The sequence below is a fragment of the Vicugna pacos genome, chromosome 30 (assembly GCF_048564905.1).
Source record: "Vicugna pacos chromosome 30, VicPac4, whole genome shotgun sequence".
In the NCBI taxonomy this organism is placed as follows: Eukaryota; Metazoa; Chordata; class Mammalia; order Artiodactyla; family Camelidae; genus Vicugna; species Vicugna pacos.
The window spans coordinates 3,368,855-3,382,700 of record NC_133016.1 but is presented as its reverse complement, the minus strand read 5'-3'; the positions used below and the strand labels follow the sequence as shown (position 1 = coordinate 3,382,700).

General features: G+C 42.1%; 1 protein-coding gene across 1 annotated transcript in view; it reads right to left on the bottom strand.

Annotated features, from left to right (window-relative positions):
- The window catches only part of CYB5A (cytochrome b5 type A), a 33,490-nt gene extending 28,326 nt beyond the window's left edge, over nucleotides 1-5,164 (bottom strand). The window contains exon 1 of the mRNA XM_072952123.1: nucleotides 4,902-5,164. Coding sequence (XP_072808224.1) covers nucleotides 4,902-5,030 — 129 coding nt within the window. The 5' untranslated portion in view covers nucleotides 5,031-5,164. The remainder of the gene's footprint in view (nucleotides 1-4,901) is intronic.
- Nucleotides 5,165-13,846: the final 8,682 nt, after the last annotated feature.

Sequence of the window (13,846 nt, the reverse complement as noted above, 5' to 3'; positions counted from 1 at the left end):
TGAATGTGACTTATTCCTTGATTTAGCCAAACAGGCCTGAATAATCTGTTCTCTCTTCCTTAGCTAGAATTTCTATCCACCTTAAAGATAAATAAAAGGCGAAAGTCAACAATGTACAGTGGTTAATTTTTTTTTTAACTGTTTCAAAACAAAGTAGCCTCACAATCACTCTTGGACTCTTGGAACCTCTTCTCAAAAGTAGCAAAAAGTTACCACACACATAAAAGTGACAATGTATAAATGAGGCCCTGCCCACAGGCTCCCATTCCCCATGTGGCCTAGTGAGAATGGCCCTGACGCCTATTTACCCAAGATGCCTGAACCACCTTTACCAAGGGTTCCTTTATATTTTCCTCCTATGGATTTCACATTTTCTGAGTTTTCTTCACCAAACTACATATGTTAAATAGTAGTAACTTACCCCTTTTATACTCATCAAAAACATATTTGCAACTGCAGCTTTTTACTAGCATAAAATTCAGAATATTTTCAAACTTCCTTGAAAAAAGCAAAGGCATTTAGGATCTCAACGCTAAATATGCCCTCTATATCAAGAGTAAAGATATAGTGTCCTCTGTGTTTTCGCAACTAAGTACAATGAATTCCTGGATCCCAGAGCACTGAGGTCCCCCAGGCTTGGAACCACTGGTCTCTGCAAAGTAGGCAGCCATGTTCAAGGAAAACAACAACAAAAAATTAGCCCCTACAACAAAACCCGCTATAAAGAACACTGCCTAAGATTCCAAAAGCAAAAGTGAGTCAGGAGCCAACAGTTTTGTAAGGCAGAATGCTATTAAAGAACATCTAAGATGCAGGTACAGACTATCAGAATCCCAGGATCACCAGAAAATATTCTATAGAAACAAGTTACCATTTTGATCGTGTAAAGGAGGAGGGCAACTTGACACAAAGGCATTATGCTTTATAATATTTTTCTTCACAAACTAAATGTTAATGAATTGAACTGAAAAAAAGTTAATATTGCTGCCATCAATTATGTGATACTTTCTTCTATATACTCCACAGCACTTGTGAAAACTGAATAAATGCTACTGGCCAAATCACAGAAGGGGAAAAGCAAACGATTCTTTCCTGGCCCTAAATGCCTACATTTTCATTCAAAATTCTATAATCATTAATTTTCCTAATAATATAAGCAGAAATGACAAGACTCAACTTCACAAATATAAATTCAGAAACTAGAAGTCACAATTGAATAAATACCTACTTCAAAGTAAGGAGGCAACAAGTTCATAATCTCAAAGGTCTGTACAAGTTAGTATCTAAACACCTGCTGCTATTTAAATTGCCAGCAGTAAGGAGCCAGTCCTTCTTGTCAGGTGTCTACGCTCCTCTAGAAAACAAAACAGCTCTATAAGGCTATTACATCAGGGGACAGAGCTTACTGAACAACTTAGAAACTTCACCTATGTTCTTGACCAGAAGAATATAATTTTTATAATATTCTCCTGTTTCAACATCACCTGCCAGTTTACATCTTTACCTAAAATCCCATATCAGCACTCAGTTACATACGATGGTACAGAAAGCAAGCCACAACCAACCCTAACCTATACTGGTATAGGAGTTTGCATTTGCCTGTGCCTGTGTGTTATACGTTTAACCAGTATTATTTTGCTTAATTTTTATCTTAATCCCTCGAAGTTGGCACTATTATCACCCTCTCATTTTATGTTAAATAAAGCATATGAGTGTAGGCACAGACCGAGACCCCCTTCCATCCATCACAGTATGTACTTTCTCAACACGAATACAGACATGCATATAAATCTATGATGTATGAGATCTAGCCCATAATGACTGAGCATTCACTTTAGAGGTAGGAAAGCAAAAACCAAAACATCAACAACAACAAAACCCAAGAAACTCCTTTTATGTTTGGGTAAGTTAGGGAAAGTGGAATATTCCTTAGTTACCATGCAAAGGATACACAAATTTCCAGGGCTTTTAAATGACAGAAGAAAGAGGGTAGGGCAGGTGGGGAGAGACAGAGCTGAGCTCCTTTCTCTGTTTCAAAAGAAGGTATGAGATAAACAGTACTGGCCTAATAAAGTAATGGAACAGGAGGCATCCAGGAAGAAGAAAAACATTCTGGCAGAGCATGCTGCAGATCTCTGAATGGGATGTGTGTTTAAGATGCACGAAGCAGCTGGCAGGGAATCCCAGGAAGGCTGGGCTGGCAGCAGGAAGCCAAAGACGAAGACACTGCATTAAACAGAAATGGTCTCAGAAAGAGAAAACAAAAGAGTGAAAACACAAATGGAACATAGGTCCCCCCCAAAATAGACTGGATGTTCTGGGAAAGCTGGCACCCCAATGACCAGCCAGAACAGGCTGGCAGGCCTCCTCCTCACTGTGTACCTCCATCACTTTGATGGGTTCAGTTTCACAGTGTCAGCCACTGTCCTCTTCTGCCTTAATCCAGATCTGCCCTAGAAGCCGGTCCGTCACCGTTGATTTTAGGCCCTACTTACCTGGGCCGATGCCTGACACCTCACACAGCCACTCCAGGTCTACTTCCCACTGCTGAACTAGACTACAGCCAGTACAGCACAGCTTTCTGGGTTATAATTCCTGTCCACATCATTGTTCTCTGTGTTATTCCTGCTTCCTCAAATGGAAGCTTCTGAGAACAGAAATGGTATCTCTTCCTCTCGGGTTCCACAGTCCCCACTGTAAGAACTCAGCAGGTACTGGGTCAACTGATCAAAGCGAAGAGCATGAATATCAGAGAGCAGTGGTGTCACGGGGTAGGCTATTCTAGGGAGCACTTTACTAAGTACCAACTGAGAAAAGTAAAGTACATAGGAACTGCTGTAAAACTGTTTTTATTTATCTCACTACAGAGTAGTTTTTAGTTACCTCACTACAAGTATTAGTTACCAAGTTTTAGGGAGAAATGCATTTCATCACATTTACTTGAGAGGCATTCTCCCCAAGCTACCTTCAAAGAGAGAGTATTGAAAACTAAGAAATAAAGGAATTTGTTGTTCGCCAATTCACCCACTAAACAGCTGGCTTGCATCTCTTTCAGTTTTGCTTAGAAAACTGTGCAGGTCCCTTTTCTGCCTCATAAGAATGAAATGTTAAAAATCTTTTCTTCCTTATCTCCTCCTGAGAAATATAGCCATAAAAGTTATTCAAGATATATCTTAAGGCAGTGATTATTGACTAGGAGTGATTTTTTTTGGGTCCCCAAGGGGATATTTCACAATAGGGGGACATTTTTGGTTGTCGCAACTGGGGAAGTGGACGATACTGACATCTGGTAGGGGAGGCCAAGGAGGTTCCCTGTACAACACAGTGAACAGGACAGAACCCACAGAAAAAGAAAAAAATGACAAATACTTCATAATATAAAATATCCTATCAATTTTTTGTAAGTGCTTTTTTTTTTTATAGACACAAAGAAAGCACACACCAGGTCTTAAAATCCCACAATTACATATAGCACAGGAAGGGGGAAAAGTCCCAAGTAGACATTTGGGGTCAATTAGACCTGATGTTACCACACAGGATTATTGGTTGAAGAAACTCTAATAGCAAATGAGCTCTGTAGCTCAGCAAAAGGGACAGGACAGAGCAGATCTGATCCCCTACCACAAACCACTTTTCACTAGTTTGGGACACTGTTTTAGCTACTGGCACATCACCAAATGACAATTTAATAGTAAAATATCTTACTAAAAAACATCATCTTCAACCTTAAAAACTTTTCTTAATATTCTCTGCAAAGAAAATGCTCTTTGATATACATTGTGATCCAGCTCAGACCTGGCCTCTATCTTCATTTTCCTCACAAACTATGTAAAGATTTTTCATCACTAAACACTCCATTTATTGTCTGGGGGGATGAAGGAGAGTGTCACACTGAGATTTATGATTCATACTCCCCCACAACAATAAAACACATCCAGCGGTAGCAAAGAGAATAGCCCCTTAGAATTTACTGCAAAAAAAACTTTAATCCAATGCAAAGAATCTTATCAAAAGAAAGCTCCTCTAAGTTAAGCAAAATTATTTTACAATTTCCAAAGTTACTTAAGGATCAAGCCCCAATGTCAGTCTTTATGTCTCTGTCTGTCCCTCTCCCTTCCTTCTTAATCAAAGCCACAAACAACAGCCACACTCATTCGCAGGAATCCAGCACTGTACCTCACTGAAATCATCACTGGGTAAGTTAACAATTATTGGGCGCCTTCTAGGTGAACAGCGGGCAAGTGGGTGGATGGTGGGGTGGGCATGTGGAGGCCCAGAAGAGCGGGTGCGGACCACTCCTGGACCTCTGAGCTCAGGGTCCCCTGACTATCGGGGTGGGTGGGCTCCAACCGGCTCCAGGAATAACAAATGGGACAATCATTGTCCTAAGCAAACTCAACGATAAAAGGGATTTTCAAAATCCTTCGTAGCTGCGCCCCTCCGGAAGGCAGCTCCAAAGGCGATGTTGTTTCCCACTAAGTGCTAAGTGGGACTTCCCTACACGCCCGCGCAGGGTCTCGGGGGGCATTTCCTGCCCTACAAGGGCTGCTAAAACGGCTCACCCAGCCGGGGCGCTGGCCTATGCATCTCCAGTCGCCCCCTAGGTGCGTACACACAGGTGTGCAGCCTCTGGGGGCACACAGACGCGGAGCGCGCTCTTAGGTGTGCACACGCGGGTACTCAGACTTAGGTGTTCAGATTTAGGGGGCGCTCCCAGGTGTGCACACACAAGTGTGCAGACTGGGGCGCACATGCAGGTATGCAGACAGGGGAAGTGTTGCCAGTTGGGCAGAGTCAGGTGAGCACAAAGAGCATCGCAGGTCAATCCCGCCACTCAGAGAACGAAAAGTCTCGGCAGGAAATCCCCAAACCTCGGGCGGCATCCTGCCTCACCAACTCACCTCCTCCAAAAATTTGGTCAAATCATACACCTTGTGGTGCAGGATCAGCCAGGTGCTCTTGCTGTGGTTGTGCTTCTGGATCTCTTCCAGGGTATAGTACTTCACGGGTTTGTCCGGCTGCTCGGCCATTTCGGAAAGCGGCGAGCCTCAAGCCCTGGAGACAGCAGTGGAGCCGGGTAGAGGAGAGCGAGCTTCTCAGCCAACTCCGCCCGGGACATTCCCCGCGACCGGGGCCCTGAGCCTGGCCAGGGGGGCCGACACGATGGAGAGGGTGGGGCCGAAGCATGACCTCCGATGATTGGTTAGAACTCACGTCACTCACGGGACCCGCCCTCGACCGACACCCTCCACCAACTCCAACGCGCCCCGCCCAGCCCGCGGGTGTTGATTGGCTGCAGAAGGTATTCTTCACAATCACGGCGGTCGGAGCGCGCGGAGGGCGGGGCTCCCGTTGCGTTTGCGCAGAAGGCGGTGGCGCGGGGGAGGAGTCCGGTGTGCGCGGACCCGACTGGCCAGGCCCCGGGGGCCGGGTCGCGAGGGTCCGAGGGGGCCGGCGCAGAGTCCACACTGTGCAGGGCCGCGGCCGCACATCAAAATCGCCGCGATTTCCCAATCAGGTCAGATCAGCCCAACCTGGACGTTAATGTGTAACAAAGTCGTTCCATTGCGGGTGTTAGGGTGACCTGTTAGCGTGACAGGACACGTAAACGAGCCTCCTGGACGTTAAAAGACTCAGTGTCCTCACTTGGCCTCGGCAAACAAGTGTGCTGCTCAGAGCAGTGCTCTCTAACTGCCTGACCCATTCCCCTCCCGCCCAGAACGACCCCGTTGTCACCGGAGAAACAAATCTAGGCAAATTATTTGTTCTATGAAAGCAAAAAACGTCCCCAAGTACTTAGGACATCTTTCGCTCTGACGTACTTTGCTGTTGACTCCTGACTAAGCAAGTACTTGTATTGTCTCCTTTGTCTTTTATCACTAAGGTAAATCCTAAATGACTGATAGCTCTTGGAATAGCCTGCAACAGTACCTCTCCAGCTGGGCACCAATGGGAAGATTTACAAATGTTAGAGGGAAAAAAAAAAAACAAGGCGGGGGGAAGGGAGCTATTCCAGCATATTAAAGTCATCGGATATTTTTAAGGCCTTTTTCAGCAATGGTAGTTAATTCCAAAATGAACTCCACAACAGGTTACACCTGTAGGTCATCCTCCCAGAAACTAGGCACTGTTCTTCACACTAGATGCTGCTGAATTAGTTTTCTATCCCCCTGCTCACCTCCTCCATAGGAATGCAAGCCCATGGAGAAGAGGACATTTCCCAAACTTTCCAAACAGTCTTTAGCCTTTTCATATGATGGAATACATTGATTTTCAAATACTGCACCAGCCTTGCAGCTCTAGAATAAACCCTACTTGCTTATGACTTTTAATTCTTTTTACATATTGCTGAATTACATTTTGTTAAGAGATTTTGTATCTATAAGAGATGCTGGTATGTATTTTTCTTTTTATGCATTTTAGTTGTCTGGTTTGGGTATCAGAGTAATATTGGCTCCACAGAATTAGTTGTGAAGTATTCCCTTTTCCTCTTTTTTTTTGGAAGAAAATGTGTAGAATTGCTGTTATTCTTCTTTAAAAGTTTGGTAGAATTCTCCAGCGAAATCATATGGACTGGCAGATTTATTTTTCAGGAATTTTTTAACTATGAATTTAATTTCCATAACAGTTATAGGACTATTCAAATCTGTTTCATACTGGGTGAGTTGTGGTAGTTTGTATTTTTCTGGGAATTGGTCCATTTCATCTAAATTGTCAAATCTGTATGTGTAGAGTTGTTCACGGTAGTTCCTTATTATCCTTTTGACATCTGCAAGGCTTGTTCTGATATATTCTGTTTAATCCTGATAGTAGTAACTTGTGACTCCTCTCTTTTTATTGTTGTTGTTGTCAGCATTGCTAAAGGTTTGTCAGTTTTATTGATCTTTTCAAAGTGCCAACTTTTTGTCTTTTCTCTATTATTTAAATGTCCTTGGTTTCTGCTCTATATTGAGTCCTTCTGCTTGCTTTGGGTTTAGTTGGTTTTTTCCTAGTTTCTTGATGTAGGAATTTAGATTACTGAATTGAGACTTTTCCTCTTTTCAAATATATGCATTTAGGTTATAACTTTCCTAAACACTTTAAAAGTAGTAAACCAGATTCTGTATACTGTTTCCTTAACAGTTCTCAGGACTGCTGAATCTCCCCATGACTCTGACAGAGCAATGAGTCTTTTGAGTGCCTGGCTACCTCTATAATCCTATGTCAAGACTGTTTCAGATTTCAGTCCCAATTCCAAATAACTAAAAACAAATTTTGGTGCCACTAACCTGGATCCTATCCCTGGTTTAGTAACTTATCACAATATAACTATGACCTAATTATTTATCTCTTGTAAGCCACTGCTTATAAAATGCTTAGCACAAGGTCTGGCACATAAAAAGCAATCAACAGATTTCAGCTAGTGCTATTATCATCATTATTATTCAACAAGACTTCCTTATTTTAATTTCTCTGCCTCTTTCTAGCTTCATCCTTTGTCATTTCGCCCTCAACCTTACAGCCTAGAAGCAATGAGCTGTCTTTAGATCTCCAACATAGCATTCTTTCCTCACTCCCATACCCTTGCTCAAGCCCTGTCCTCTGTCAGAGGACTCTCCTTACCTCCTTTCTCCTGGCCAAGGACTTGGGACCCTTTATGACTCAGCTTAGGAGTCAACTGTGGAGGAGGCATGTGCTGACCACACTGTTCCCCTCCCACTGGTGCCCTCTCTGCTCCTTTATTCACCAGTCATCGCTTTCACACACTCACTGTATCATTTGTCTGTGTGTCTGTCTTTCTCACTGAACCAAGAGTTCCTCAAAGGCAGGAATGCTTAGTCACGTCTTTTTCTCCAGAGCCTAGCATAGTGCCTAGTACTCAGCACATGCTCAGTAAATGTTTTTGAATGAAAAAAGATATAAATGTGATATAGAAGATGGCATGTAAGTACTTGGGAAAAATCGTAATTACACTGTAACTATACTGAGAAGTGTGGATTAATTTATCTGTCACTAGCAAGAGTATTAGCCAAGTTTTTAACTTTTCCCGGGACGTCTACTGAAACTAGAGGTAATCATCAATTAGATCCATTTCACCTGCGACCTGCCTTGACTGATTAAGCTTGCTTTGTTTTTACAAAAACTTGCATATCCTCTGAGTGTCACACAGCCTAAACAATAAGATGTTTGCCCAAGTTGTTTATTAGGAACTTGGAGTCATCTGTGTCCAGTTCAAGCTCGAGCTGGTTAAGACGGTTAAGACAGTGCAAGTGTCTATGAGGTGACGTTTTGACGTCAGAAGGCCAAAAACTCCACCCTCAGAACATTGTCCCCATTTTCTCGGTGTCCCATGAAGAAGCCTGTAGCTTAGTCGTACAACAATGATTACCTCACCTTTTTCTTGTCTCCAATTACCTTTCCTCAAGCTCTCCACACTCCTCACACCTCAACTTTACCCCACAAGTATCCTGAGCCTCTCGCCTTTGCGGAAGTGGATGTGAGGTTTGTTCTCCAGTCTCCTCACTTGATGGCCTCATGAATAAACTCTTTCTCTGATGCAAACCTCGGGGCCTCATCATTTGGCTTGCTGCAAATCAGGCAAAACTTGGTTCAGTAACACTACTAAAAGTAAACCTGTTTCATTTCTTTCCCAGTCAAGGAAACAGGAAGGAAAGAGGCTAAATGCAGCAGAAGTAGCAGCATGAAAATAGTTTAAAATGAACAAGTGTATGGCTCAAGCACCAGTCCAAGGTGCTCAGTGCATCCACATAAGTGTACAAGTAACGTGAGTGATGGAGAGGCAGTGGAGTTCTCCAGAGCTGGGAAGCCGGGAGTCCTGTGTCAGAAACACAGCTATGTACCTGAATGAAAACACCACCTAGGACCTCTAAGCCTGATGCTAGAGGAAATCAACATTAGTCTCCAGGTGTGCTACTTCATCCCCACCCCCGTGCCTACCCTTCTTTTGCTGATTCCCTCACTGATTACTGATACCACTCCCCACCACCTACCACCACCCTACTGTCCTTAATGTTCTGGCCTAAGGGTGGATAAAGAGTCCTTTTGTTTTATTACAACAGGGCCAGAATATTCATATGAACTCTGCTAAAGGGTAGCAAAAAAAACAATTTTCCACTACCTGAGAGCCTGATATAGTTTATTCACCTTTAATAAATGAAGCAGTGATGCCAATTCAAAATATCTGTCTGATTCTCAAATCTCAAGTGATTGCGGGTGCACACCCAATGAGGACCTTTTTTAGGGACCCATCCTTCCAAGTCCCAGCCTCTCTCTGTATGTTTGAGAGTAGCTGATTATACTCTACCCATAAATACAATCTTAGACATCCAAACTGTCACATCCAGGCCAAGATGCATGCTGAACCCAGCCTTAGCCCCCACTTAGGGCTTGTCATCTTAGTTCTAGTTTCCTGTCTAAAGATCTGACTCTTCCTCCAGGTTAATTTTTCTGAGAAATGACCTTCATTTTCATGTAGTACTTGCCTACCCACAAAATATGGCCTAATCTTTGCATGTCCTGGCGATTTAAACACGATGTAACACAATGCAACAATCTTAATCTTCATAAAAGAGATACATATAGTCAAACTAGTGGGTGGAATCTTTTAAGAGAATTCTTTCCCATTTTGAATGCTGTGAGTGAGAAAAAGGGAAACTTAAGTAATCATATACCCGGTAAACTGAATAAGACTGCCCACAAGCTTGTCATCAAAATGTATCCTGTGAGGAAAATTTTTCCCTGGATGAGAATTCTTGCTGGCCCTACAACATTATGTGGTTTTTTGTTACTTAAAAATTATGATATAATGTTTTATACATAGAAATGGATGTGCATATATATTCTGAAGCATAATGACATACAAGAATACCAGTGAATGCTTCACCAGACTCGGGGACTATGGGCTTCTTCCATATCCCATCCTTCTGCCTCCCCAAAACCATCATTATCCTGAATTGTGTTTATCACATCCTTGCCTATTAAAAAAATAGTTTTGCATATATGGCTATATCAACAAACAATTTATTCAGCTTTTCTTGGAGAATTATTGAGCTTTATAAAAGTGGGATTATACTGTATTAGTCTTCTGGGACTTTATTCCCCAAAGTTATGTTTTAAAAATTCATCCATATTGGATAGAAGGAAATACAAAATAAATGAACAAGAATGCTCTTAGTAGCATTCTTCATAATAATTTCAAACTAGAAGCAATCTAATTGTCTATCAACTTTGGCAAGGATAAGTATATACATACAATGTAATGCTATTCAGCAATGAAAATGAATACTGCTACCCTCAGCAATATGGGTTAATCTCATGAACATAACATTTACAAAAGAAGCTAGACACAGAGTTCATGTTGTATGCTATCAGTAATGTAAGTTTTCAAAACAAGCAAAATTATACTTAATGGTGTTAGCAGTTGGGATGTGGTTACCTTGGAGAAAGTGGGTAAGTGGCTGGGAGAGGGCATGAGGATGGCTTCCTAGACACAGGTAATGTTCTGTTTTTAAATCTGGGTGGCAAGTGTACAAGGATGGTCATCTTCAAAAACCATCATAGTGTCTACTTAATGTTCACATTTTAATTTTAAAAGGTTTATCCATGTAGTTGCATATTACTGTAATTTATTACTTTCTTCTTTGCTGTAGAACATCCAATTATGTAAATATAATTCAATTTATTTATGTTTCCCTGTCACTGAACATTTGAGGTTTCATTTGCTTTTTGCAGTTACTTATTTTATTTAACAAACAGTGCTGCTACATATTTATTGGTGCACATATGCAAGTCTCCGTAGGGAAAAATGTATATATGGAATTTCTTAGTCTAAAGGGATGTGAATATTCAACTTCAGAAGATTACATCACATTTTCAAATTTACATTCCTACATTCCAACCATGTATGAGAGATCATATTCTGCATCCTGACTAACCCTTGGTATTTTGCCAATACCATGGTACCCTGTTGTGGTCTTATTTAGATTTGATAATTAATTTGGTTGAGTATCTTTTCATAGGCTTATGAGCCATCCTTTTTCTTCTTTCTGCAAAATACCTGTTCATGACTTTAGTGCTTTTTTCTGTGAATAACTGTTTTACTCCAATTGATTTGTGAGAGTTCTTTATATAATCTAGAAACTAACCACTTGTGCATTATTTTTGTGAAAACATCTTCTCTCAATTTGTGGCCTGTATCTCACTTTATTTTACTTTTTAAAAACAGAAGTTTTCTTTTTTTTTAGCTTTTCATTATAGAAAAGTTCAAACAAATACACCACAAAAATGGAGAAGACAGTAAAACACATAAAAGAAAGCACAGATAATAATAGGAACCTTCATTCATTTTCAGCAGTTATCAAAACATGGCCAGTTGTTTCCTCTTTATCACTACCTTAATCTCCCACAGGATCATGCTAAAGCAAATCCCAGATATATCATTTCATCCATAAATATTTCAATATGTCTATCAGATAAGCATCTTATAAACATTATCTTTAGATGTTATATTGTCATCTAGAAAATAAATAATTCCTTAGTACAATTAAATACACAGTCAGCATGCAAATTTCTGTTTCATACATAGTTTTTATAATTTATTTAAATCAAGATCCAAATACAAGCCATACATTTCACATTTTCTGTGAAGAGAATTGGACTATATAGTACTTGGATGTTTGGTGATGTGGGCATAATTAAAAACTTCAAATATCTTTAATTCTGCTTTGTTAAAATTATTGTTGAAGTCATAGGCCATAAGTTCAATGTCAGAAATATTAAAAACATGAAGTGTTGACATGCGTGCTTTTCAAAATGAAGAACACTTAGCTTTACCTTTGTTTAAATAGAAAAGAAAGACTAATGAGTATCTAGTCTTTTATTATAAAACTTAAGTTGAATCTGTATTTTTTACCTTCTTCACAGTTTTTTTCCCTATGTGTATATACAAAGTAGGATAAAAAGCTTTTCTGTAATCTTCAAAGGTTTGTTTTAATAATTCTAATGATTGCTGACAAAAAACCCTTCAGACTTAATGTTAAGCTTAGGAACTATAATTTGTTAGAAAGTTTTTTTTAGAAGATTGTATTTTGTTCACTTAATGTTTTAAACTGTTACAGGAGGCTCATTTTACTTATTAACTTGTAATAATCACTTACAATGATCTCACAGTTGTGCTTATAAGTAACTAAACAATATGTAAGTATTAAACACTGTTACTGAGTTAGGAGGATATTAAAAAAATTCCTCTTTGCCAAAATTTATTTTTCAAATAAGGTAAAAAAATAATTCTAATATATCAAACATTAAACCCAACACACAAATCTCATTCTTTCACAATGTAACTTCTTGAACCTGGTAAGATGTGAGGTTGAAAAGTGGCAAATCTTCTCTTAATAAAAATCTCCTGACATTCTACCTATGAGGTTTCTCCTCATCTCCATGAGTTTATATTGGAGTCTCCCGGGATTCAGTGTAAGGACTTCTTTCTACTTTTTCACTCTCTTCCAGATCTGATCTGGTCTCGGGATTTTAAATACCATATATTACACACAGATCTTTCCCCAGAACTTCACTTCTCAGTGTCAACATGTCCAAAACAACTCTTCCTGATTTTCAGCCCCAAATTTTCTCCCCCCAGTCTTCCCTTCTCAGTTAATGGCAACCCCATCTTCCCAAGCCTTAGCACAAAAACCTTGGGAGTTATGCCGGACTCCTCTCTCAGACCCCACCTCAATCCAAATCCAAAGCCAATTATAACTTCGAAGGATCCTCAAAATGCAGTCCCATCTCATCACTTCCACTGCGGACACCCTGATCCAAGATGCATCACCTCTCTCTGGGATCACGGCCATTGCCTCCCAGCGGCTTTCCTTCCTGTCCCTGTGTTCCCTTCAGTCCATTCTCAGCACGGTGCCTGGACGCACCTCCTACAACGTGCTCGGCTTATCGGGCCTAACACTGTCTGTCCCGCCTCAGTCTCTGGCCTCCTGTAGCTACTTCTCTTTCCAGCTCCACTGCGGCCAGCGGCTCACCCTCCTGCCTCGGGCCTTTGTACTCGGAATTCCCTCCTTTGCACCGTTGTCCCCCGCCATCTGCGTGGCCACCCACTCTCACCTCCTTCCTGGCCCACATGTCACTTCTCCATGAGGCCTCCCGACCTCCTTAAGGCCTCTCCTGATACCCCGTGTCCTCCCTGCCCCGCTTTATGCTTCCCCAGGGCACCTATCACAATCTACCAGACCAATATTGTGTTCATTTACCTTATTGTCTACCCCCCGACCCCCAACTAAAAGGTAAGCTCCACAAGCGCAGGGAATGTTGTTTGCTCAGTGTTTGACCACTAACTCCTAGAAAAGCTCCCGGCACACAGCAGGCGCTTAATACCTACCTATGAAATGAAGAGGTGCCTGTAAGGCAGGTGCACCGGGCTGGGGCTCCACGCCACGCTGCAGGGCGCGCCAGTCAGAGTCCACTGCCGGGCTCCAGCGGACGCGAAGGGCCGACCTGCGCGTCTGGGGCCCGGCAGCCCGCCAGTGCGCTCCGCGCGGGGCCTAGGCACCTGCGGCTCCCGAGCGGCTCTACGGGGGCAGACGCAGCTTTCTTCTCTCAGAAAGACAGCAAGGGCCTGGAGCCAGGCCAAACCAGGCCACACCGGCGCCAACGCCAGCTCTTCTCTCAGGAAACGGCTGGAGCCGGCTGGTTGGCGTGGGCCTTCAAAAGCTTTGGCGGGAAAAACTGAGGCGCGCGGGGCATGCTGGGATCGTGCGCGGCGTACTCCAGGGATGGGGGGACGCAGAGCTGCCAGGAGCGCGAGGAGCGCGAGGAGCGCGGGGCATGCTGGGTGCAC